The sequence below is a fragment of the Lynx rufus genome, unplaced genomic scaffold (assembly GCF_022079265.1).
Source record: "Lynx rufus isolate CCGP_SWC_20201006 ecotype Redwood Valley unplaced genomic scaffold, mLynRuf1.p SCAF_14, whole genome shotgun sequence".
Classification (NCBI taxonomy): Eukaryota; Metazoa; Chordata; class Mammalia; order Carnivora; family Felidae; genus Lynx; species Lynx rufus.
In genome coordinates this window covers 41,305,328-41,327,774 of record NW_025814828.1, presented here as the reverse complement: position 1 = coordinate 41,327,774, position 22,447 = coordinate 41,305,328, and the positions used below count along the sequence as shown (strand labels likewise).

General features: G+C 40.9%; 1 protein-coding gene across 3 annotated transcripts in view; it reads left to right on the top strand.

The window, feature by feature from the left end:
* The window catches only part of ZNF41 (zinc finger protein 41), a 46,485-nt gene extending 28,164 nt beyond the window's left edge, over positions 1–18,321 (top strand). For 2 of the 3 annotated variants that reach the window (XM_047076144.1, XM_047076145.1), the window contains exons 3-5: positions 5,032–5,158; positions 5,426–5,521; positions 15,664–18,321. In XM_047076144.1, the coding sequence (XP_046932100.1) occupies positions 5,032–5,158; positions 5,426–5,521; positions 15,664–17,684 (2,244 nt within the window). In that variant the 3' untranslated portion in view covers positions 17,685–18,321. Of the gene's footprint in view, positions 1–5,015; positions 5,159–5,425; positions 5,522–15,663 lie in introns of all 3 variants that reach the window. The other variant, XM_047076146.1, reaches the window with a different exon arrangement.
* The last annotated feature ends 4,126 nt before the right edge of the window (positions 18,322–22,447 follow it).

Below are 22,447 nucleotides of genomic sequence, written 5' to 3'. Positions count from 1 at the left end.
CCCCAGTGGTTACATCCTGCATCACTAGGAAACTGACATTGCTACAGTGTGTGTGTGTGTGTGTGTGTGTGTGTGTGTGTGTGTGTGTGTAGTTCTCTGCCAACCATGCATTGATCCCTGGGAAATAATACACATACAGCACTATTCCATCACCAAACAAGTCTACTGGTGTTAAAATTTTACCAGTTAAAGTATAGAAAACTCAGCTGCCTTTAAATCCCTTTACCCTCAAAAAAAAAAAAATCCCTTTACCCTCACCGGTTTATATTATAATACAGTTGTCTTAAATATTTCCCTTACATACATGGAGATCCACAATAGACAATGTTAGACTTTTTGCTTTGGCCCTCAAACATAGTTTAGGAAAAAACTCAAGAGGTGGGGTACTGGGTGGCTCAGTTACATGTCCGGCTCTTGATTTTGGCTCAGGTCATGATCTCGTGGTTCGTGGGATCGAGCCACATGTCAGGCTCTGTGCTGACAGCATGGAGCCTGCTTAGGATTCTCTCTCTTGCTCTCTCTCTCTCTCTCTCTCTCTGCCCCTCCCCTGCTCACACACACTCTCTCTCTCTCAAAATAAATAAATAAAAATTAAAAAAAGAAAGAAATCTCGAGAGGAGAAGCAATGTCTACTGTCTTTACTCATATTTTTGCTTTTCCCATTTTTTTCTTCTTTCCTGATGTTCCAATTCCTTCTCTTATTATCTCCTTTCTGTTTTGAGAACTTCCTTTAGCCATTCCTTCAGGGTAGGTCAGCTGGCAACAAATTTTCTTAGTTTTCCTTCATCTGAGAATATCTTGATTTCCTTTTCATTTTTTCTTAGTAACAGTTTTACTGAAATAATGACTTCCATACCATACAATTTACCCATTTAAAGTGTACAACTTACTGTTGTTTATATTTATGGGTAGGAGCAACCACCACCACAATCAATTTGACAACATTTCCATCACCTCAAAAAGAGGCCCCATTTCCTTTAGCCATCACTCCTCCCCACCCCACCCGTGTTCCCTGCCTCCCTTAACCTTAAGCAACCACAAATACACTTTCTGTCCTCTAGACTTCACTATTCTGGACAGTTCACATGAATAGGATCATATAATCTGTGGTCTTTGTGTCTGGCTTCTTTCACTCAACGTAATGTTTCAAAGAGCTCCCTCTGGCCAAATTTGGGACAATTCGAGTAGCAAAATAAATAATGATAATCATCGATTATAACCTGATGAATAAAGTAGGAAGTCACCATTCCATATGATAGGTGGGTAGATTTGTACATAGGCAGACGGGGAAGAATGTAGCATGTTGTGCGTGTACATGTTGTAGCATGTATCAGTACATCGTCCCTTTTTATGGCCGAATAATATTCCATTTTTTTGGAAATGTTGATGGGTCAACATTTTGTTTATCCGTTCGTCATCTGATGTACATGTTGGTTGTTTCCACCTTTTCGCTATGATGGGTAATGCCACTATAAACATATGTGTACACATTTTTATGTGGACATATATTTTCATTTATCTTGAGGATACATATACCGAGGAATGGGATTGCTGGGTCAAGTGGCAACTATGTTTGATCATTTGGGGAACTGTCAGACTGTTTCCCCAAAGCAGCTGTACCATTTTACACTCCCCCAGCAATATATAAAGGCTCCAATTTCTCCACATCCTCACCAGCACTTGTTGCTATCTGACTTTCTGATGCTAGCCATTCTCGTGGGTGTGAGGTAGTATCTCATGGTAGTTTGGATTCATATTTCCCGCATAATTAATGATGCCAAGCACCTTTTCATGTATGTATTGGCCAGTGCCACTTCATTTCTTAAGGATAGTTTTGCCAGAGCCAGATATGGAATTCAGAGTTGACAGTTCTCTTCTTCCAGCCCTTGAAAACTGTTGGGCCACTTCCTTCTCTCCCCCATGGTTTCTGATGAGAAATCCACTGTCACTTTAATTGTTTTTCCCCAAAAGGTAAGTTGTGGTTTCTCTCTTGCTGATTGCAAGATTTTTTTCTTTGTCTTTAGCTTTCCGAAGTTTGATTATAATGTGTCTTGGTGTAGATTTCTTTGGCTTACCCTTTTGGGATTTGCTCAGCTTCTCGAATCTCTAAGTTGATACTTTTGCCAAATTTGAGAAAATTCTGGTCAATTTCTTCAAATACTCTTTCAGCCCCACACTCTTTCTCCCCTCCTCCTGGGACTCTGATGACACCAATGCCAGATCTCCGATTATAGTCTCACAGATCCCTGAGGCTCTGCTCATTTTTTTCCAGCCAATTTTCTTTCTGTTCATATTGGATCATTTCCATTGTTCCATGGTCAAGTTCTCTGAGTCTTTCCTCTGTACTGTCTATTCTGCTGCTGAGCCCACAGTTGAGTTTTAAATTTTTAGTCATTGTATTTTTCAGTTCTGAAATTTCCATTCAGTTTGTCTTTATATCTTTTCTTTCTCTGCTGAGACTTTCTATTTTCAAATTTAAGTGTATTGAAACATTCTTATGATAGCTGCTTTAAAATTCTTGTCAGATAATTCTAACTTCTGTCTCATCTCAGTGTTGGTGTCTGTTGATTATCTTTTCTCGTTCCAGTTGAGATTTTTCTGCTTCTTCACATGATGCCTGATTTTCAATTATGTCCTGGATATTTTGGGGAACTATGAGACTTTGATATTATTTAAATCTTGTGTTTAATAGGCCTCCTCTGACACTGTTCTGCTAGAAAAGGAGAATCTTCTTTTTCTGAAGAGAATTCGGAAGAGGATTCAGAAAAATCCTCCTTACTGCCACGTGGAAGTGGAAGTTCAAGTTCCCCACTTGGCCTCCTTTGACACCCCAGAAGGCGCCAAGCACCTTGTTGCTACTGGGAGGGGGTGGGTAGAATTTCAGGCTTTCCACCAGACCACCTCTGACACCACCCTGGTGGGAAGACAAGACTGACACCTCGTTTTTTAGTCAGGGGTGGAGTCCCAGATCCCCACCTAGCCTAAATTGATGCTGTGGGGGAAGGGTCTCATTACCCACAGGCTGGAATGAAAATCTAGCCTCCGCATTCAGCCTTTACTGATAAGAATGGAAGTAGGGGGCACAGTTATTTCTGTGATGCCTGGCTGGAACAGGGCAATATTATCTAGGTTTTTCTCTTTTGCTACGTTGCCTTTTTCCTGGTACTTGAACTAATGAAAGCAGATTTCTCTGGCTGTTTCTGCCTGTGCCAGTTGGCATTCTAAGTTGCCGGTTTCTCTAGCACCTGAGGATCATGACAGGTTTGCCTCCCTCTCTCCAACGGCCAGAGTATTCTTATCTTTGTTTTATATATAATATCCAGGGGTTTTAGCTATACTTAGCAGGAGACCTAGGAAGAATTATGTCTATTCCATTTTGGTCCCATTGGTAATTTTTAACTTATTTTTTTTAAGTTTTTAAATGTTTGTTTATTTTTGAGAGAAAGAGAGAGACAGCGAGAGAGAGTGAGCGAGCACGAGCAGGGAGAGGCAGACAGAGAGGGAAACACAGAATTGGAAGCAGGCTCTAGGCTCTGAGCTGTCAGCACAGAGTCCGATGCAGGGCTCAAACGCACGAACTGCAAGTTCATGACCTGAGCCGAAGTCGGACCCTTAACCGACTAAACCACCCAAGCACCCCTAACTTAATTTTTGAATAGGTAATACATTCACATGGTTGGTTCCCTCCTTCAACTCCCCAGATCTCTCTAGCAGAAAACCGGTCTTGGTTAGTTTGTGAGTGGGTGGGGTATATGCTTAGAGATTATGCAAATGAAAGCAACTAAGAAACTATTCTTAATATTTTTCACAGAGTAGATATTGTTACTATTATGTTGAACACTGATTTTTTTAATTAGTAATTTTTAACTTTTTATCATGAAATATTACACACATTTGAATAATGCTGCCATAAATATTCTTGACCATGCCTCTAATTGCACATGTATGCATATTCAGATTGGGCATATTTCCATGAATGGAATCACTGTGTCCTAGTGTATGCATGTTTCAACATTACCCAATAAAGAAAAAATGCCTTCTAACGTGGTTGTGCCAATTTACACCATCAACAATATGAGAGTTCTCATTGCACCATATTCTCCTCAACACTCCGTACTATCAGTCTTTTTTATTGAGGACATTCTAGAAGCCATATAGTGGTGTCTCACTGTGGTTTAAATTTGCATTCCCTGGTTACCAAGGTTAAGCCCTTTTCATGTTTATTGAAACCTTGGATTTCCCCTTTTGTAAAATGCCTGTTCAAATGCTTTGCCCACTTTTCTACTTGGCGCTCTCTTTTCTTCTTATTGGTTTGTAAGAGTTCTTTACATCCTCTAGATATGAACCCTTTGACAGTACTATGTGTTGCAGATATCTTCTCCTTTTCCGTGGCTTTCCTTTTGTTCTCTTAGAATGCTGTCTTCTAAATAAATAGAAGTTTTAAAACGTGTTGTAGCCAGACATCAATCTTTCTTTATGGTTAATGTTTTTTGCATCTTGTTTTGAGAATTATTTTCCTAATCTGAGATCATGTCTTTTTTCTGCATTTTTGTTTGTTTGTTTGTTTGTTTGTTTGTTTGTTTGTTTTTGGTGCCAAAACCTGGGAAGGAATTTTCTGCATTAATTTTAAAGGCTTTATTGTTTTGCCTTTTCCCCTACGTTTCTTTTTAGTCAATTCTAGTTCATTCAATTCTATGTTGCCATGGCTGGCACATAATCAAGCAGTAAATGTATATAGTGCCCACATTAACTAACGGATTTAAACAAAGCCTAATTTAATCCTCATTTTTGAAAAAGAATGCGTAAATCAATGAATAAATGTACTACATACGCAATGAATGCTAAGATACTTCAACAAGTTTTTTTTTCCTCTCATAAAATACAAAACCAGACACTGAGTGCAAACCCTGTGTGATACATTATGTCATTATGTCATATACAGATACGTCATTGAAAACAACTTTCTATTTGCCTTCTATCCAACCCCCCAGTGCTGACCATATTGCCTTGAACAGGATTGTGTTGTTACAGGTCTCCGTGTCATTCGAGGATGTGACCGTGAACTTCAGCAGGGAAGAGTGGCAGCATTTGGACCCTGCTCAGAGACGCCTGTACCGGGATGTGACACTGGAGAACTACAGCCACCTGCGCTCAGTGGGTAAGCACAGCTGCCCTGTGTGTCTGCCAGGGGCGTCAGTGTGCTATTTCCATTCTCAGCTGCTGAGTGTTCTGGAACATCTTAAGTGTGTGATGGTGTCATCCTTGATTGGTCCAAGATTCTTCATTCCCTTTCCATGACTATTATTATTACCCTGTTCCCGGTGCAATGCGTGATTACTTTTCTGAAGGGCAAATGGAAATGTCACTGAAAGTCCCCTGAAACCCAATTAGCTGGACCCAATCCTGTATCATATCCTGTCAACAGGGTACCAGGTTCCCAAACCAGAGGTCATCTTCAAATTGGAGCAAGGAGAGGGGCCATGGACATTGGAGGGAGAAACCCCACATCAGAGCTGTTCAGGTGAGTGTGACCAGAGCAGACGGGGGACACAAAAACAAATCGACTCTTTCTAGAAGAGGCTGTGAAGATAACCGGCCTTGAAAGTTCTAAACGTTGGTCGTTTATTGGAGATGGTTGACAGAAGCGTCTTTGATACCTAAACAACGTCTCTAAGTACAACCCTCGCAAAAAGCCATTGTCTTGGTTGTTTGGCTTTTTGACAGGAGAGCTGCCTCTAGTCTCTGCACCCGGATCACACACACACACACACACACACACACACACACACACACACGTGCCACCTTATCTTATCTAAGGCCTTTTTCTTCTTTCTACTCCACTCCCACCCCCTTTATCTTAGATTCTTTCCTTGTACCTTCAGGTATTCTAAAATGTCTTCCCTTTTATGCCAATTCCACATGCTCCTTCCCTACATGTCCTCCCAGGGGCAACTGACCTACTGTGTCTGGTCTTTGAATTTGTGCGGTGGTCTTTTAAAGCCTGGAGGGTTGGTGTGTGAGTAGGTATTCTTAGTGTATGTAAATTGTGTTGCACCACGTGTCTTAATTCTGTTCCTCTTTCTCACTCATCCATGAGGTCTGTCCATACTGCAGTGTATTCCACTGGCTTCCCTCCTTCAGACTGCTGCAAAGCATCCCCCCTGTGCCAGCAGCACATCTTAACCATTCACCCTGTGGCGGAACCTAGGGTTGTTGCTAAATGAAGCTCCCAGCTAATACAAACAGCTTTGCAAGAACTTTCTACAGCAGTGTTCCCTTATGGAGGGTGAGAATGTCTCAGGGGATGTTTACAGAAGAAGGGATTTGCCTGATCATTGTATATTTCCATCCTGAATTTGACTGAGTGCCACCATATTGTTCTCAGGTTCACTGAACGAGTCTATACTAGCAATAGTTTCTGCCAACGATTAGTAGAACCAAGCTTTCTCATCTTTTGGCCAACAATGGGTATAAAGTGGTATCTCATTTTTTTGTTGCACATCTCTCCAATACCTAGTTTCAGCCTTTCATGACTGATCTGTTGTGGTCTGTTTGAGTTTCCTCTTCTATGAGTGACCTTGTTCATGTTCCCCGTGTTTTGCTTGAGTTTCCTGTCTGTTTCTTTTTTTTTTCTCTTCAATTCTATATGTTCAAATTTTTATTGTTACCTTCTTTTTTCTTCTTCTTTTTTCTTTTTTTTTAAATTTATTTTAATCCAAGTTAGTTAACATATAGTGTAGCATTGGTTTCAGGAGGAGAATTCAGTGATTCATCACTTCAATACAACACCCAGTTCTCATCATAACAAGTGCCCTCCTTAGTACCCATCACCCATCTAGCCTATCCGCCCCTCACCCACCTCCCCTCCAGCAAACCCTCAGTTTGTTCTCTGTATTTAAGAGTCTCTTATGGTTTCCTCGGTTTCATACTGGTTTACATCCAATTTATTACCTGCCCTTTTTCCCAGTCTTCTCCTCTTCCTTATCCCCATACGTGAGGTTGCCCTAGGGACCCTGCCTACTGTTCAGCAGTCTTTCCTTCATATACATGCAAGGATTCATCCATACTGAATTCTGATGACTCTGCTTTTGACATCACCAGTCCGGTTTTCTCTGGTACTTTATTTATTTAGTTACGTATTTTTTAAATTTTTTTTCATGTTTATTTTTGAGAGACAGAGAGAGAGACAGAGTGTGAGCAGGGGAGGGGCAGAGAGAGAGGGAGAAACAGAATCAGAAGCAGGCTCTAGGCTCTGAGCTGTCAGCACAGAGCCCAATGCGGGGCTCGAACTCACAAACTGTGAGATCATGACCTGAGCCTAAGTCCAATGCTTAACTGAGCCATATGGATACCCCTATTTACTTATTTTTATGGTTATTTATTTTGAGGGGGGAGGAGAAAGATAGAGAGCAGGGGAGGGGCAGAGAGAGAGGGATAGAAAGAGAATCCAAGGCAGGCTCTGTACTGATGATGCAGGGCTGAAACCCACGAACCGCAAGATAATGACCTGAGCCGAAACCTAGAGTCCGATGCTGAACGGACTGAGCCACCCAGGTGCCCCTGGTACGTTATTTTTTTAATTTATTTTTAAATTTTTAAATTTTATTTTAGAGAGGCAGGCGTACGAGCAAGGGAGAGGGGCAGAGAGAAAGAGAGAATCCCAAGCAGGCTCCATGCTCAGCAGGGAGCCTGACACAGGACTCGATCCCACGACCCTGGGATCATGACTTGAGCCAAAATCAAGAGTCTGAGACTCAACCGACTGTCCCACCCAGGTGTCCCTTCACTGGTACTTTAGTACTAGATTTAGCTTCCTGGAAAGTTTCCTTGAGATGTTTCTCTTGATCCTCAGTACATAAGAAATTTGAATCATCATCTCACGCATTACCTTCTCACCTTCAAATTCTGTCACAGTCTGTCAGTGCTTCTTAAATCTTTTAGTCTTTTTTTTAAATTAATTACCTGCAGTTCCTAGTGCCTTTCCATTTTTGCAAATATCATTTTTGGATCTCAGCTCATCTTCTCAATTCCCAGTAATACCACCTAAAACCAGCTTCTTATTTTCTTATGCTTGGATTACGATGATTCTATTCCTGATTGAATTTGCTGATTCCATTCTTTTTATTAGTTCACTTTAAGTGCTAATGACAGATGTCATTACCTAAAACATTCCATTTATGTTGTCAGCTTTATGAAATAAACCCAACAATTACTTAGTATGTCATAATTAAACTCTTCTTTCAAAGAGATAAACAATATGGCCACATATTTCCAATTCAAACTTGTATCTGTATATTTTCTATAACCTCTACTCATCTCCGTTTTAAACAGTTTTATGGTTTATTGATATTGCTATCAGTAATTGATATTAATAATTTATCAATGTAAATAATTCTATGCGTTTTGACAAATGCATACAGTCCTATAACCACCACCACCACTGTCAAGAATATAGAGCAAAAAATTACACCACACCCCTTTGTTGTCACTCCTTCCCACTACTTCTGGCCCTGAAAAATACTCATCTTTTTTCTGTCCTTATAAGGTTTGCCTTTTCCAGAATGTCATATATATGGAATCATATAGCATGAAGCTTTTTGAGCCTGGCTTCTTTCACTTAGTATAATGCATTAAAAACTCATTCATCCTCTTGTATGTTTCCACTGTTTATTTTTTTATTGCTGAGTGGTATTCCACTGTATAAATGTGCCACGGTTTGTGTATCCACTACTTTGGATGGTTTCCAGTTTGGGTGATTATAAATAAAAGTGCTATGAAGTCTATTTACTGATTTTGTGTGATGAGAAGATTTCAGTTCTCTAGGGTAAATACCTAGGAGTGGGATTGCTGGGTTGTATAGTAAGTGTATGTTTAATTTTATTAGAAACTGCCAAACTGAGTTTTAAAGCAGCTGTAAAATTTTACATCCTAGCCAGCTATGTATGAGAATTCCAGTTGATCTCCATCTTTACCAGCATTTGGAATTGTCCATTTAAAATGTTTTTAGCCATTTTAGTAGGTGGGTGGTAGTATCTTACTATGGTTTTAATTAGCATGTTTGTAATGTCTAATAGTTAACATCCATATATCTTCCCTGATGGAATATTTGTACAAATATTTTGTCCAGTTTTCTATAGGGAACTTTGTGTTCTTATTGAGTTTTGAAAGTTCTTTGTATATTCTGGGGGCGCCTGGGTGGCGCAGTCGGTTAAGCGTCCGACTTCAGCCAGGTCACAATCTCGCGGTCCGTGAGTTCGAGCCCCGCGTCAGGCTCTGGGCTGATGGCTCAGAGCCTGGAGCCTGTTTCCGATTCTGTGTCTCCCTCTCTCTCTGCCCCTCCCCCGTTCATGCTCTGTCTCTCTCTGTCCCAAAAATAAATAAACGTTGAAAAAAAAAATTTAAAAAAAAAAAAAAAGAAAGTTCTTTGTATATTCTGAACACAAGTTATAAGATATGTGTTTTGCAAATTTTTCTTTTTATTATCTTATCAGTGTCTTTCATGAGACATTTTATTTATTTTTTTTAAGTTTTCATTAAATTTTTTTTAATGTTTATTTATTTTTGAGAGAGAGAGAGAATGAGAGAGAGAGAGAGAGAATGAGAGAGAGAGAGAGAGAGAGAGAGAGAGAGAGAGAGAGAGAGAGAATGAAGTGGGGAAGGGACAGAGAGAAGAGAAAGACACAGAATCTGAAGCAGGCTGAAGCCTCCAGGCTCCAAGCTGTCAGCACAGAGCACAACGCCAGGCTCGAACTCACGAACTGTGAGATCATGACCTGAGCTGAAGTCGGATGCTTAACCGACTGAGCCGCCCGGGCACCTCTCATGAGACATTGTAAATTTTGACAGAGCCTAATTTATCTGTTTTCTTCTTTTACAGAGTGTGTTTGGGGGTTGTATCTATGAAATCTTTACCTAATCCAAGGTCACAGAAAATTTAGATTTTATATTTGGTTCTGTGATCTCTTTTCTATTAATTTTTTATGTGATTCAAGTATGGATCAGAGTTCACTTTTTTACACATGGCCATCCAATTATTCCAGCATCATTTATTTTTTAAAAAATGATGCTGGGGCTCCTGGGTGGCTCAGTTGGTTAAGCGTCCCACTTTGGCTCAAGTCATGATCTCACAGTTTGTGTGTTTGAGCCTTGCATCAGGCTCTCTGCTCTCAGTACAGAGCCTGCTTCGGATTCTCTCTCTCTCTCTCTCTCTCTCTCTCTCTCAAAAAGTAAACATTTAAAAAAAAGATTAAAATAAACGATCCTGGGGCGCCTGGGTGGCGCAGTCGGTTAAGCGTCCGACTTCAGCCAGGTCACGATCTCGCGCTCCGTGAGTTCGAGCCCCGCGTCAGGCTCTGGGCTGATGGCTCAGAGCCTGGAGCCTGTTTCCGATTCTGTGTCTCCCTCTCTCTCTGCCCCTCCCCCGTTCATGCTCTGTCTCTCTCTGTCCCAAAAATAAATAAACGTTGAAAAAAAAGTTTTTTTAAATAAAATAAAATAAACGATCCTTTCTTGGGGCACCTGGTTGGCTTAGTCAGTTGAATGTCCAACTTTGGCTCAAGTCATGGTCTCTCAGTTCATGAGTTCAAGGCTTATGTCAGGCTCCTTGCTGTCAGCATAGAGCCCGCTTCAGATCCTCTGTCCCCTTCTCTCTGCCCCCTCCCACTTGTGCTCTCTCTCAAAAAAAAAAAAATAAACATTAGAAAAAAGCATGATCCTTTGTCAACTGATTTGCCTTTGCACGTTTATTGAAAATCAGTTGCCATATGTGTGTGGATCTCTTTCTGGAGTCTTTACTCCATTCCTGTGATCTATTCATTTATCTTTATACTATTCCCACACTGTTTTGATTAGTATATAATAAATTTGAAATCATGCAGTGTTAGCCCTCCAACCTTGTTCTTCTCTTTCAATTGTTTTGGCTATCTGAGTACTGTGTATATCCATTTGAATTTTAGAATCAGTTTTTCAATTTCTACAAAAGTGAATTTTGACTGGGATTATGTTGACTCTGTGGCTCAGTTTGGAGAGAACTGACATCTTAACATTATTGAGTCTTCAAAGCCATGAATAAGTTATACATTTCCATTTATTTAGGCGTTCTTTACTTCCTCTCAGTGATATCTTCTACCTTTCAGTATAGAGGTTTTGTGCATCTTTTGTCAAATTTATCCCTAAGTATACCACATTTTTACTGTTTATTTATTTTTGAGAGAGAAACAAACAGACAGAGTGCAAGTGGGGGGAGGCGTAGAGAGGGAGGGAGACAGAATCCGAAGCAGGCTCCAGGCTCTGAGGTGTCAGCACAGAGCCCAACACGGGGCTCAAACTCACGAACCATTGAGATTATGGTTCGTGATTATGTCCGACCTGAGCCAAAGTCGGACACTTAACCAACTGAGCCACCCAGGCACCCCCTAAGCATACCACATTTTATGCTATTTCCCCCCAGCTTTATTGAGATATAATTGACACATAACATTATATAAGCTTAAGGTATACAAAATTTAGGTATTGCAAAATAATTAACACCACAGCCTTCGCTAATATCTCCATCCTGTCACATAGTTACCAATTATTTTTTGTGGTGAGAACATTTAAGACTTACTTTCTTAACACCTTTCAAGTGTATGATACAGTATCGTGAGCCCGAATTACCATGCCGTATCTTAGATCCTCAGAACTCGTTCATCATAGAACCTAGAACCGGCAGTTTGTACCCTTTGACCAATACTTCCATTTCCTTCACCCCCAACCCCGGGTAACCACCACTCTACTCCAAGTTTGACTTTTTTTAGATTCCACATACAAGTGATAATACCATACAGTATTTGTCTTTGTCTGACTTATTTCATTTAGCATAATACCCTTAAGATTCAGCCAGGTTATAACAAATGGCACAATATTTTTCTCATGGCTGAATTATATTCCCTTGGGTGTGTGTGTGTGTGTGTGTGTGTGTGTGTGTGTGTATATATATCTTCTTTATCCATTCAACGTTGACTGACAGGTTGTGTCCATATCTTGTTATTGTGAATAATGCTGCAATGAATACGAGAGTGCAGATATCTCTACGAGATCCTCATTTCTGTTCTTATGGATATATACCCAGAAGTGGGATCACTAAATCATGTGGTAGTTCCGCTTTTAATTTTTCAAGGAACCTCTATACTGTTTTCCTTAGTGGCTGTACCAATTTGCATCGCTACCAACAATGCACAAGGACTCCCTTTTCTTCACACCCTCAGCAACACCTCTTATTTGTCATCTTGATGTAGCCACTGTAGCAGGTGTGAGGTGGTATCTCATTGTGGTTTTGACTTGCATTTCCCTGGTGATTAGTGATGTTGAGCACCTTTTCATGTACCTGTTGGCCATTTGGATGTCTTCTTTTTTTGTTTTAAAATGTTTATTTATTTATTTATTTTGAGAGAGAGAGCACGCCAGAGAGAGTGAGAGTGGGGGAGGGGCAGAGAGAGAGGGGGAGAGAGGGAATCCCAAGCAGGCTCCTTGCTGACAGCATGGAGCCTGACGTGGGGCTCAATCTCACAAACCGTGAGATCATGACCTGAGCCAGATGAAGAGTCTGACGCTTAACCGACTGAGTCACCCAGGAGCCCCATTTTGATGTCTTCTTTGGAAAACTGTCTGTTCAGTTCTTCTACCCATTTTTAATCGGTTTATTTCTTTTTTGCTATTGAGTTGTATGAGTTCTTTATATTAACTCCTTATCAGATACATGACTTGCAAAAATGTTTTCACATTACACAGATTGCTTTTTCATTTTGCTGATTTTTTTTGATGTGCATTTAAGAATTTTTACTTATGTCTACCATATGTGTTAGTGTTCTATGAATCAGACTCTTTATTCTGTGCTCTGTCTATTCAGTGATACATTTTCACCTGGTGATCAGATTTCGGTGTTCCATGAAATGGCTTAGTGACTCTAGCATATGTGGCTCTTTCCTCTTTCTCACCTTTCTTTCCACAGGAGCTCAGAAAGAAAGCACAGACTTTAGACTATGTGGTAACTGAGGCTTTTACCTCTCTGTTTTTAGAAAGTTCCCAGAAGTAAGAGCCTGTTTCTTCTTGTATAACTCAGGGGCTGAGCAGAAGACAGAAACTACCTACTAATTTGAACAGTGAAAGTATAACGTAAAGAATGATTGGCTACGGTGAGATTGAAGTGACGAGAGATTAGCTAGTAAAAGTAAAGAGAAATCTAAAGAATAAAGGAATAGCAGATAAAAAGAACAGCTGGTACCTCTAGGGCTGTGATTGAACACCCAAGGAAGGGCCTCCCTTGCTTCCCGGGGATGAATCCAGAGCTTGATGGGAGACGCAGCCATTGGCTCACAGCACGGAAGAAGAGTTACTGCGGTACCGTACTGGTGGAACTCACTGGAAATCTGCTCTCTGGGGTTCCAGAGAAAGCTGATCATGCGGAAGCTTCTCAGCGGAGGCAACCCCCTACGAATTGTCTGAGAGGGGTGCTAGGGTAAACTGCTGAGTGCTGCTGGCCATGTCGCACTGCACAAACCTGGAGCTAGAGAAGCTCCCAGAGTTTACGGGAGCTGGGTGCTTGGGAAGCCATATGAGCCACAGGAGGTAGGTGCTCGAAAAGTCGTCCCCACTGCAGGAGCTGAGGTCTAGAGAAGCCACCCACACTGCAAGACCTGGGCGCCCAGGGAGCTAGAAGTGCATCAGCAGCGTGGTGGTGGCGAAGCCACAGGTGGCTGCAGGAAGCCTGGTGGCGGACGAGCTGCCCTTGCTGGGACGGCAGGGGTGCTGCTGAGTGGGCCCACCGTAACCAGGAAGCAAAACCCCTTCCTCCTGCAGTGTTTCTCCATCACCCGGTGCCGAAAAGGCCCAACATCATGCCAGTTGGCAAAGGAAACATATCTAAAGAGACTCACATCCATTTTTGTAGAGCAGGCAAAGGGGAGTGGATTCAGAGCTGAGAGGCAATAGGTTGGTACCTGGCACGTTTATTCTTCAGTTCACTGAGGCAGAGCCTGGAAAATGTTTGGCAAACTTCCAGTTATTGAATTTGGGGAGATAGGCAGCGGAGGATATCTTGCTCTCTTTCGGCAGGATTTTGCAAGTGTCTGCTCAGGGAAATTCAAAGGACCATACATCATACTTGGAAGGGGAAGAAATGTTAACATGTTCAGCCTTTCTGTTGGAGCAGAAAACTGGGCCAAATTAGGTATCAATATGAGTGGTACCCTGTCGGCTTTCTACACTCACAGCAGATAGAACCTCCCTAGAAGTGTACTGAAATTAGAGCTAATAGCAAGGACAATACATTTTGAATATGCAGAGAAACCAAACAACAAACTCAGTATAAATTCTTATGTAAGAATTCGGAGGTGAACGGATGCAGTCAACAGGTCAGCTCTACCCCTGACGGGTCATTCAGGGGCCATGTTCCAAGTCATTGCCCTGCCATCCCCCAGGGCACCATTGTCAGCTGCGTGGTTAATGTTGGGTCACGCTGAGTCCAGTGGGAAGGAGAAAGGGGAAGAGAGTTTTTCCCACTGACTTCAGGCCCAGCTTGGAAGCTGCACATACCTCTTCTGCTCATACTTTTCGCTGGTGAGGACAAAGCCAGGCTGGTAAATGCAAGTGCAATTAGTTGTGGGCAGACGGCTTGTACTTTCTGCCTCAGGTGGCTTTTCCTCTCCTATCTGGCTCTTGTTGAAAGCATATATCCCTGGGACCAAGGAAAACATGCAGCTGGCTATAGAGTTGGAGCACAGATACCTATTTACTATTTGGATGGTTGATGTTGCAACACTGTTGGGTATAGCTGCAGAGGAATGGATCTCTGAGGCACAGAAATGTAATGTTGGTGCTCCTATGGTTCAGAGGAAAAGCAAGATAAAGCAGAGAGGTTATAAAGGTTCAGAGCAAGGGCGCCTGCGTGGCTCAGTCAGTTAAGCGTTCGACTCTTGATTTCGGCTCAGGTCACGATCTCACAGTTCATGAGATCGAGCCCCAGCGTCAGGCTCGCAGAACCTACTTGGGATTCTCTCCCTCCCGCTCTGTGCAGCCCCCCGCTCCGCTCACGTGTACACTCCGGCTCTCTCTCAAACTAAATAAATTTTAAAAAAGAGAGAGAAAGGTTTAGAGCTGATAAGTAATAAAGACATATAATCTGAAATATTTCTTCCATGCTAGGATTCCCCTTAACAGACTTAGGTTTCTTCTTCTGGTTAGTCTCATTATCAAGACCTCCTACATGATGGATATGAATTCCCAGGGTCACAGCCCATCTCCCTGACTTAATTAGCGATTTGGTCTTCAGCAAGTTACACAACTTCTCTGTACTTCTGTTTTCTCATCTGACTGGTCATGACAGCTGCCTCTTAGGGGTTAGTGAGGACTGAATGAGCTATTTATGCATAAAGCACTTGGAACAGTGCCTGGTGCATCATAAATGCTATAAAATTATTTTGTATATAGTAAGTGCTTTAGAAGAATTTTGTATTACTACATTATTACTATTTTCATTATTGTCATATGGACCCTTCCATTTCTGTGTCCACCTCGTACCCCGTCCACGGCCAGACCACCCCAAACGCGCCCCATCTCGTCTGAACTACATGTACCCTGGGCTGATTGCCCTTTGAGTCATTTTTACTTTCTTCTTTTTCGTTTTAGGTGAGGATATTGGGAAAGTACAACAACAGAGAATTTCTGGAAAAGTTCCACTCCCCTGTGAGAAATTTGGTCAATCTATAAGAAAAGCTCCATTGTGTTCCATTTTAGAAGAATTGTGGCAAAATAATAGCGAGCTAGAGAGGTATCCAGGAAGCCAAAATAACCCTTTAAGTCCTGTGAAAGTGCTGAGCTGTGAATGTAAAAATATTGAAAAAATAATTCACGTGAGTTCCAAGCTTGTTCCTTCAATTAAAAGACTCCATAACTATGACACATTTGGAAAGAGTTTGAAGCACACTTTAAACTTACATAACCATAATAAAAGCAATTCAACAAAGAACCTCGATAAGATTTTTGGAAATGATAACAATTTTGCCCACAGCTCTTCCTCCCCCGAGAATGCTGCCACAGGGGCAAATGCCTGCAAAATTAATCAATGTGAAAAGCATCTTGGCAACAAACAAGTTCTCATCCCCCAGCAGCAAATTCAGACCGGGGAGCAACTTTATGTTTGTACTGAGTGTGTAAAGAGCTTCCCCCAGAAGTCACATCTCTTTGAGCATCAGAGAATGCATGCTGAGGGAAAATCCCATGAATGCAATAAAAGTGAGAACGCCCTCACTCAGAAGCCACAGATTAATGGACCTCAAAGTGTTTATACAGGGGATAAACCCTATATATGTACTCAGTGTGGGAAGGCCTTTACTCTCAAGTCAAACCTCATTACACATCAGAAAATTCATACTGGGCAGAAACCGTATAAGTGCAGTGAGTGTGGAAAAGCCTTTTTCCACAGATCGTATCTCTTTCGACATATGAGAATTCATACAGGAGAAAAACCCTACGAATGTAGTGAATGTGGAAGAGGCTTCTCCCAGAATTCAGACCTTAATATACATCAGAAGACTCATACTGGAGAGAAACACTATGCGTGCAGTGAATGTGGGAAAGCCTTTACAAGAAAGTCCGCGCTCAGAATGCATCAGAGAATCCACACAGGAGAGAAACCTTATGTATGCACTGAATGTGGGAAGGCTTTCATCCAGAAATCACATTTCAATACACATCAGAGAATCCATACTGGTGAAAAACCTTACGAATGCAGTGAGTGTGGAAAATCATTCACTAAGAAGTCACAACTCCATGTGCATCAAAGAATTCACACAGGAGAAAAACCCTATATATGTACAGAATGCGGAAAGGTCTTTACTCATAGGACAAACCTCACTACACATCAGAAGACTCATACTGGAGAGAAACCCTACATGTGTGCTGAATGCGGAAAGGCTTTCAGTGACCAGTCAAATCTCATTAAACACCAGAAAACTCACACTGGAGAGAAACCCTATAAATGCAATGGCTGTGGAAAAGCCTTTATATGGAAGTCACGCCTCAAAATACATCAGAAGTCTCATATCGGAGAGAGACACTATGAATGCAATGAATGTGGGAAAGCCTTTATCCAGAAATCAACACTAAGTGTGCATCAGAGAATCCACACAGGAGAGAAACCCTACGTTTGTCCTGAGTGTGGGAAGGCCTTCATCCAGAAATCACACTTCATTGCACATCACAGAATTCATACTGGAGAGAAGCCTTATGAATGCAGTGACTGTGGGAAGTGCTTTACTAAGAAGTCACAACTCCGTGTGCATCAGAAAATTCACACAGGGGAGAAGCCCAACATATGTGCTGAATGTGGGAAGGCCTTCACTGACAGGTCAAATCTGATAACACACCAGAAAATCCATACCCGAGAGAAACCCTATAAGTGCGGTGACTGTGGGAAAACCTTCACCTGGAAGTCCCGCCTCACCATCCATCAGAAATCTCACACTGGAGAAAGGCACTATGAATGCAGTAAATGTGGGAAAGCCTTCATCCAGAAAGCAACGTTGAGCATGCATCAGATCATTCATACAGGAAAGAAACCCTACGCTTGTACAGAATGTCAGAAGGCCTTCACCGACAGATCAAACCTCCTTAAACACCAGAAAACGCACAGTGGAGAAAAGCTATAAAGGCACTGATGCAAACGCCTTCAGCTGGACCTCACAACTCGGTACGCGTCAGATGTCTCGTAGACGGGAAGAGGAGTGACCGTGACACTACAGCTTCCGTGAACAGAAGGCAAGCAAAGCCAAGTACCCTTCAGTCAACGGGAAGTACAAGTACCTGCATCGCCGCAAGCTGACGCGCAATTAGACGCGTAGGGAGACGCTTTGATAAAGCATTTGAGCAATAGTCCTATTTGGGTGCATGATTCATCCACAGACCCTCAAGCTCCTACAAGCAGTACAAATAGAGACCCCAGGAGATGACTTGGAACCTGTTATGTTTCACTTTTTGGATGAAGGACTTGATAAATTTGGCACTGATGAGTTCTTCGTCCCCCGGGGTGTAAAAGTACTCGATATTGGCCACTTCTTTTTCAGATTCCTAGGGCGGGGAGAAGAGTTTTTAGAGCACCAAGGTCAAGGCAGAAAACTATTTGGGAACGCAGGTCTGTGAGTAGAAGCCACAAGTTTTTGTGATCGTTGACATTTAAGACACAAAAAAAAGATTGCCATGAGGAACTGTTCTGTCTCTTCCCTTCACCATAGAATTTAAAAAATGTGATATTTAAAAAAAAATTTTAAATGTTTATTTATTTGTGAGGGGGGGGAGGGGCAGAGAGAGAGGGAGACACAGAATCCGAAGCAGGCTCCAGGCTCCGAGCTGTCAGCACAGAGCCCAATGTGGGGCTCGAACTCATGAACCCTGAGATCGTGACCTGAGCCGAAGTCGGACGCTCAGCTGACTGAGCCACCCAGGCACCCCCAAAATATAATATTTTTAAAAAATGAAATAGAATTTTTAAGCTGAAAGTCTCGCTTTAGGTTTAAATTGGCAACTTAGGCACAGCTGTAGTGGATGTTACAGAAATATAGTTGTTAAGCCTTTACAGAGGTCTTAAGACCTCTGAAGGTGGCAATTGTTCCCTCATTAATTCCGTGCTGTGGCAGCAGGCGACTCACATCCAAAAAAGACGTGCATGCGTTCTAACCTGTATCCCAAAAGCTATCACTGATGGAAGCTGGCAGACCACAGACTTCTCATCCCCTTAGACGCTGACCCTCATCCACTGAGGCTTCTGCTTTCTTTGGGATTCCTGTTTGGAAAGGAGTGGTTGACAAATTGGGTTTCAGTACCTAAAACTTTGATTTGGTTTTCCTTTCAATTTGGATAAGATACATTCGCTTTCTATACGCACGTTAAGAGCAGTTTTGTGTAGATTGCTACAGGATAAAGTCATCTCGCACTGTATTTGGTTAGTCTCGGATATGATTATAGTTGAATAACTGCGAGACTTCTCTAGAAAGAGCACTGCTTTTTTTTAGGCACTGATATACAGACACTTTCTCATTTTGCCTTAAATGTTTTTTTATGACACTCATAAGAAAAGGGACTTGCTTTCTCGCATGCAATTTTATTTTGTTTTTAAACCTTTTTATTAAAGTATAATGTACACAGAAAATGCAGATAGCATGAGCAAACAGTTCAGTGATCTCTCACAAAGTGAACACACTCAGATGAAGAAGGAAAACATGCCCAGCACTCCAGAAGCATTCCAGGCCTTGTCCCCCATCCCCAAGTTAAACACTATCCTGACTTGTAACAGCACAGATGGTTTTGTCTGTTTGGTATTTTATATAAATTGAGTCCAACAATTATATTTCCTATTTTAGTAATATACTCTTTAGTGTCTGTCTTCTTAAATTCACATTATAAATGTGAGATTCATCCATTTGGTCAAATGTAGTTGTAGATAATTCATTCTCATTGTCACGTTATGTTCCATTGTGTGAATATACTACAATATATTTGTCTATTCCTCTGTTGATGGACATTTGGGTTGTCTGCAGCTTGGGGCCATTAGGAATAGTGGTGCTATAAATATTTTAGTGCCTATCTATTAATGAACATATTTACGAATTTCCGTTAGGTATATATATCTAGGATTTGAACTGCCAAGTCATACGGTATCCGTATGCTCAGCTTTAGTTTCTAAAACTAGTTTTCAAAAGTGGCTGTACCAATATACACTCCCACCAGCACAGTATACGAGTTCTACTTGTGCTCCACGTTCTTGCCAACACTTGGTGTTTTCCGTCTTTTTCATTTTAGCCCATATACATATATATATATATACACACACATATATATGTATAGTCCATATATATATATGTGTGTGTGTGTGTATATGTGTGTGTATGTACACACACACACACACACACACATATATATAACCATTATGGTTGGTATATAGTGATATCTCAATGTGATTTTAATTTTTATTTCTTGTCTTCCAATCTCAACGTAGTATCTCTCCAAGACAGTTAACTGATATCTGAGATCTGAGACCTCATCATGGTCCTCGCACGGCTGCACCATTTATATTTCAGCAACAATAGTAAGCCATTAGTAACTTTAAATCTTCCCACACAAAAATGCCTAAAGCCAGATGGTTTCACTGGTTAATTGCATTAAACATTTATAGGGGAAATAACACTGACACTCCACGAAATCTTTCAAAAAGAGGAAGAAGGAACACTCGCCAAGTCTGTGAGGCCAGGATTACCCTGATACTTAAGCCATACCAACACATAACAATCACAAAGACTACAGACCAATATTCCTCATGAATATAGATGTGAAAGTCTTCAGCAAAATACTAGCAAATTGAATCTAGCAACATATAAAAAAATTATATATCATGACCAAGTGAGGTCTGTTCTGTAACACAAGGCTGCCTCAACATTCAAAAATCAGTGTGATCTCCCATATTAACAAGCTGGAGAAGAAAAATCACATGACCTACAGATTCAGTACCATTTTATCAAACTTCCAGCAGCCTTTCTTCCCCCAGAATTGATAAACAAATCCTCAAAATATAGAGAGAAGTAGAAAGGACCAAGAATAGTGAAAAGGAATCTGCCAAACAAAGTGGGAGGACATTTACCTACCAATTTCAGACACATAGATTAACAGAACAGAAAACAGTCCAGCAACAAGCCCTCATACTATGATAAACATGTATTTTCCCCACAAAAGTGTGAAGGCAATTCAATGGGGAAAGAAAAACCTTTCAACATTTGGTGCAGGGATCATTGGATATCCACGTGCAAAAAGATAAATTTAAATCTTGCTTCCTGCCATTCTAACAATGAGCTCAAAATAGATCACAGACATAAGTATAAAAGCTACAACTATAAAAGTTTTAGTAGAAAACAGGAGAAACTCTGTGACCTTGGTTTAGGCAAGAAATTCTTAGATAGGACACCAAGAACATGATCCATAAGGAAAAAAAATCATAAACTGGACTTCCATCAAACCAAAAACCAAAAAGGTTTGTGCTTCAAAAGACACAGCTAAGGAAACAAAAAGACAAAACACAGACTGGGAGAAAACATTTGTAAGGCCTGTATCTGATAAAGGACTTCTATCCAGAATATATAAAGAACACTTACAGCTCAATAAAAAGACAAACAACCCATTTTAAAAATGGACAAAAGACTTGAAGAGACATTTCATCAAAGAGGATATAATGCAAGTAAGCACATAAAGAGATGCCCAACATCATTAGGGAAATTCTAATGAAAACCCCAATGAAATAACCACTTTACATGCGCTAAAATGGCTATAATTAAAAAAGACCATCCTAACAAATGTCGGCAAAGATACGGAGGATTAGGAACTTTCATACATTTCTGGTGTACATGCACGAAAGTGGTATAGCCACTTTGGAAAAGGGGCAGTTTCCTTAAAAGTCGATCATAAATTTACCATAGGACCCAGCGATGTCACTCCTAGTATCCACCCAAAAGATATGTAACATGTGCTCACACAAACTTGCCCTTATTGATAATAGCATAATTTATGTAAGGCAAAAAGTACAGACAGTCCAAATGTCCATCAACTGGCAAACGGATACACCAAATGTGGTAGTCAGCAATAAAAAGGAACCAATGCTAATAAATACTACAACATGGATGAACCTCAAAAATAGTATGATAAGTGAAAGAAGCAAGACACAAAAGATCAAGTATTGTATTTGTATATTGTATTTACATGAAATGTCCAGAAAAAATCTATAGAGATCTGTAGATTAGTGGTTGTCTGGGGATGAAAATGGGAATGGTCATGAATTATAAATTAGTACAAGGATTTTTATTGGGGTCAGAGAAATGTTCTAGAACGTGATCGTGGTGACGGTTGCCCCACTAGGTATAAGTTTAATAAAGGTCACTGAGGCGATCCTTAATGCCATTCCTTTTTAAACACCTGGATCCCCTGCCATAACATCTGTTGCCGCCTATAGCTACAATGAACTGTTGTCTTGGAGCTTGTTGTACATTGAAGAAGAAACTCTTGTTTAAAAAAAAGTCATTGACCTGTACAATTTAAATACGGAATGTAAATGATACCAAAATAAAGTTGTTCCTTTTGCAGAGTTGCTTTGCCTATTCTGGGTCCTTTACATTTCCATATGAATTGTAGAATAGGTTTGTCCATTTCCACAACGACAAAAAAGCCCCTGTGGTTTTTATTGGGATGACTTTGAATTTGTAGATCAATTTGGGGATAACTGAAATCTTAACAATATTGTTTTCTGACTCATAAATAAGGTCTATCTCTCCGTTGCTTTAAGTATTCTTTAATGTCGTTACATTTTATTACATTTGCAGCTTTCAGCATATACATCTTTTGTATCTTCTGACAAACTTCCCCAAGCATCTCATAT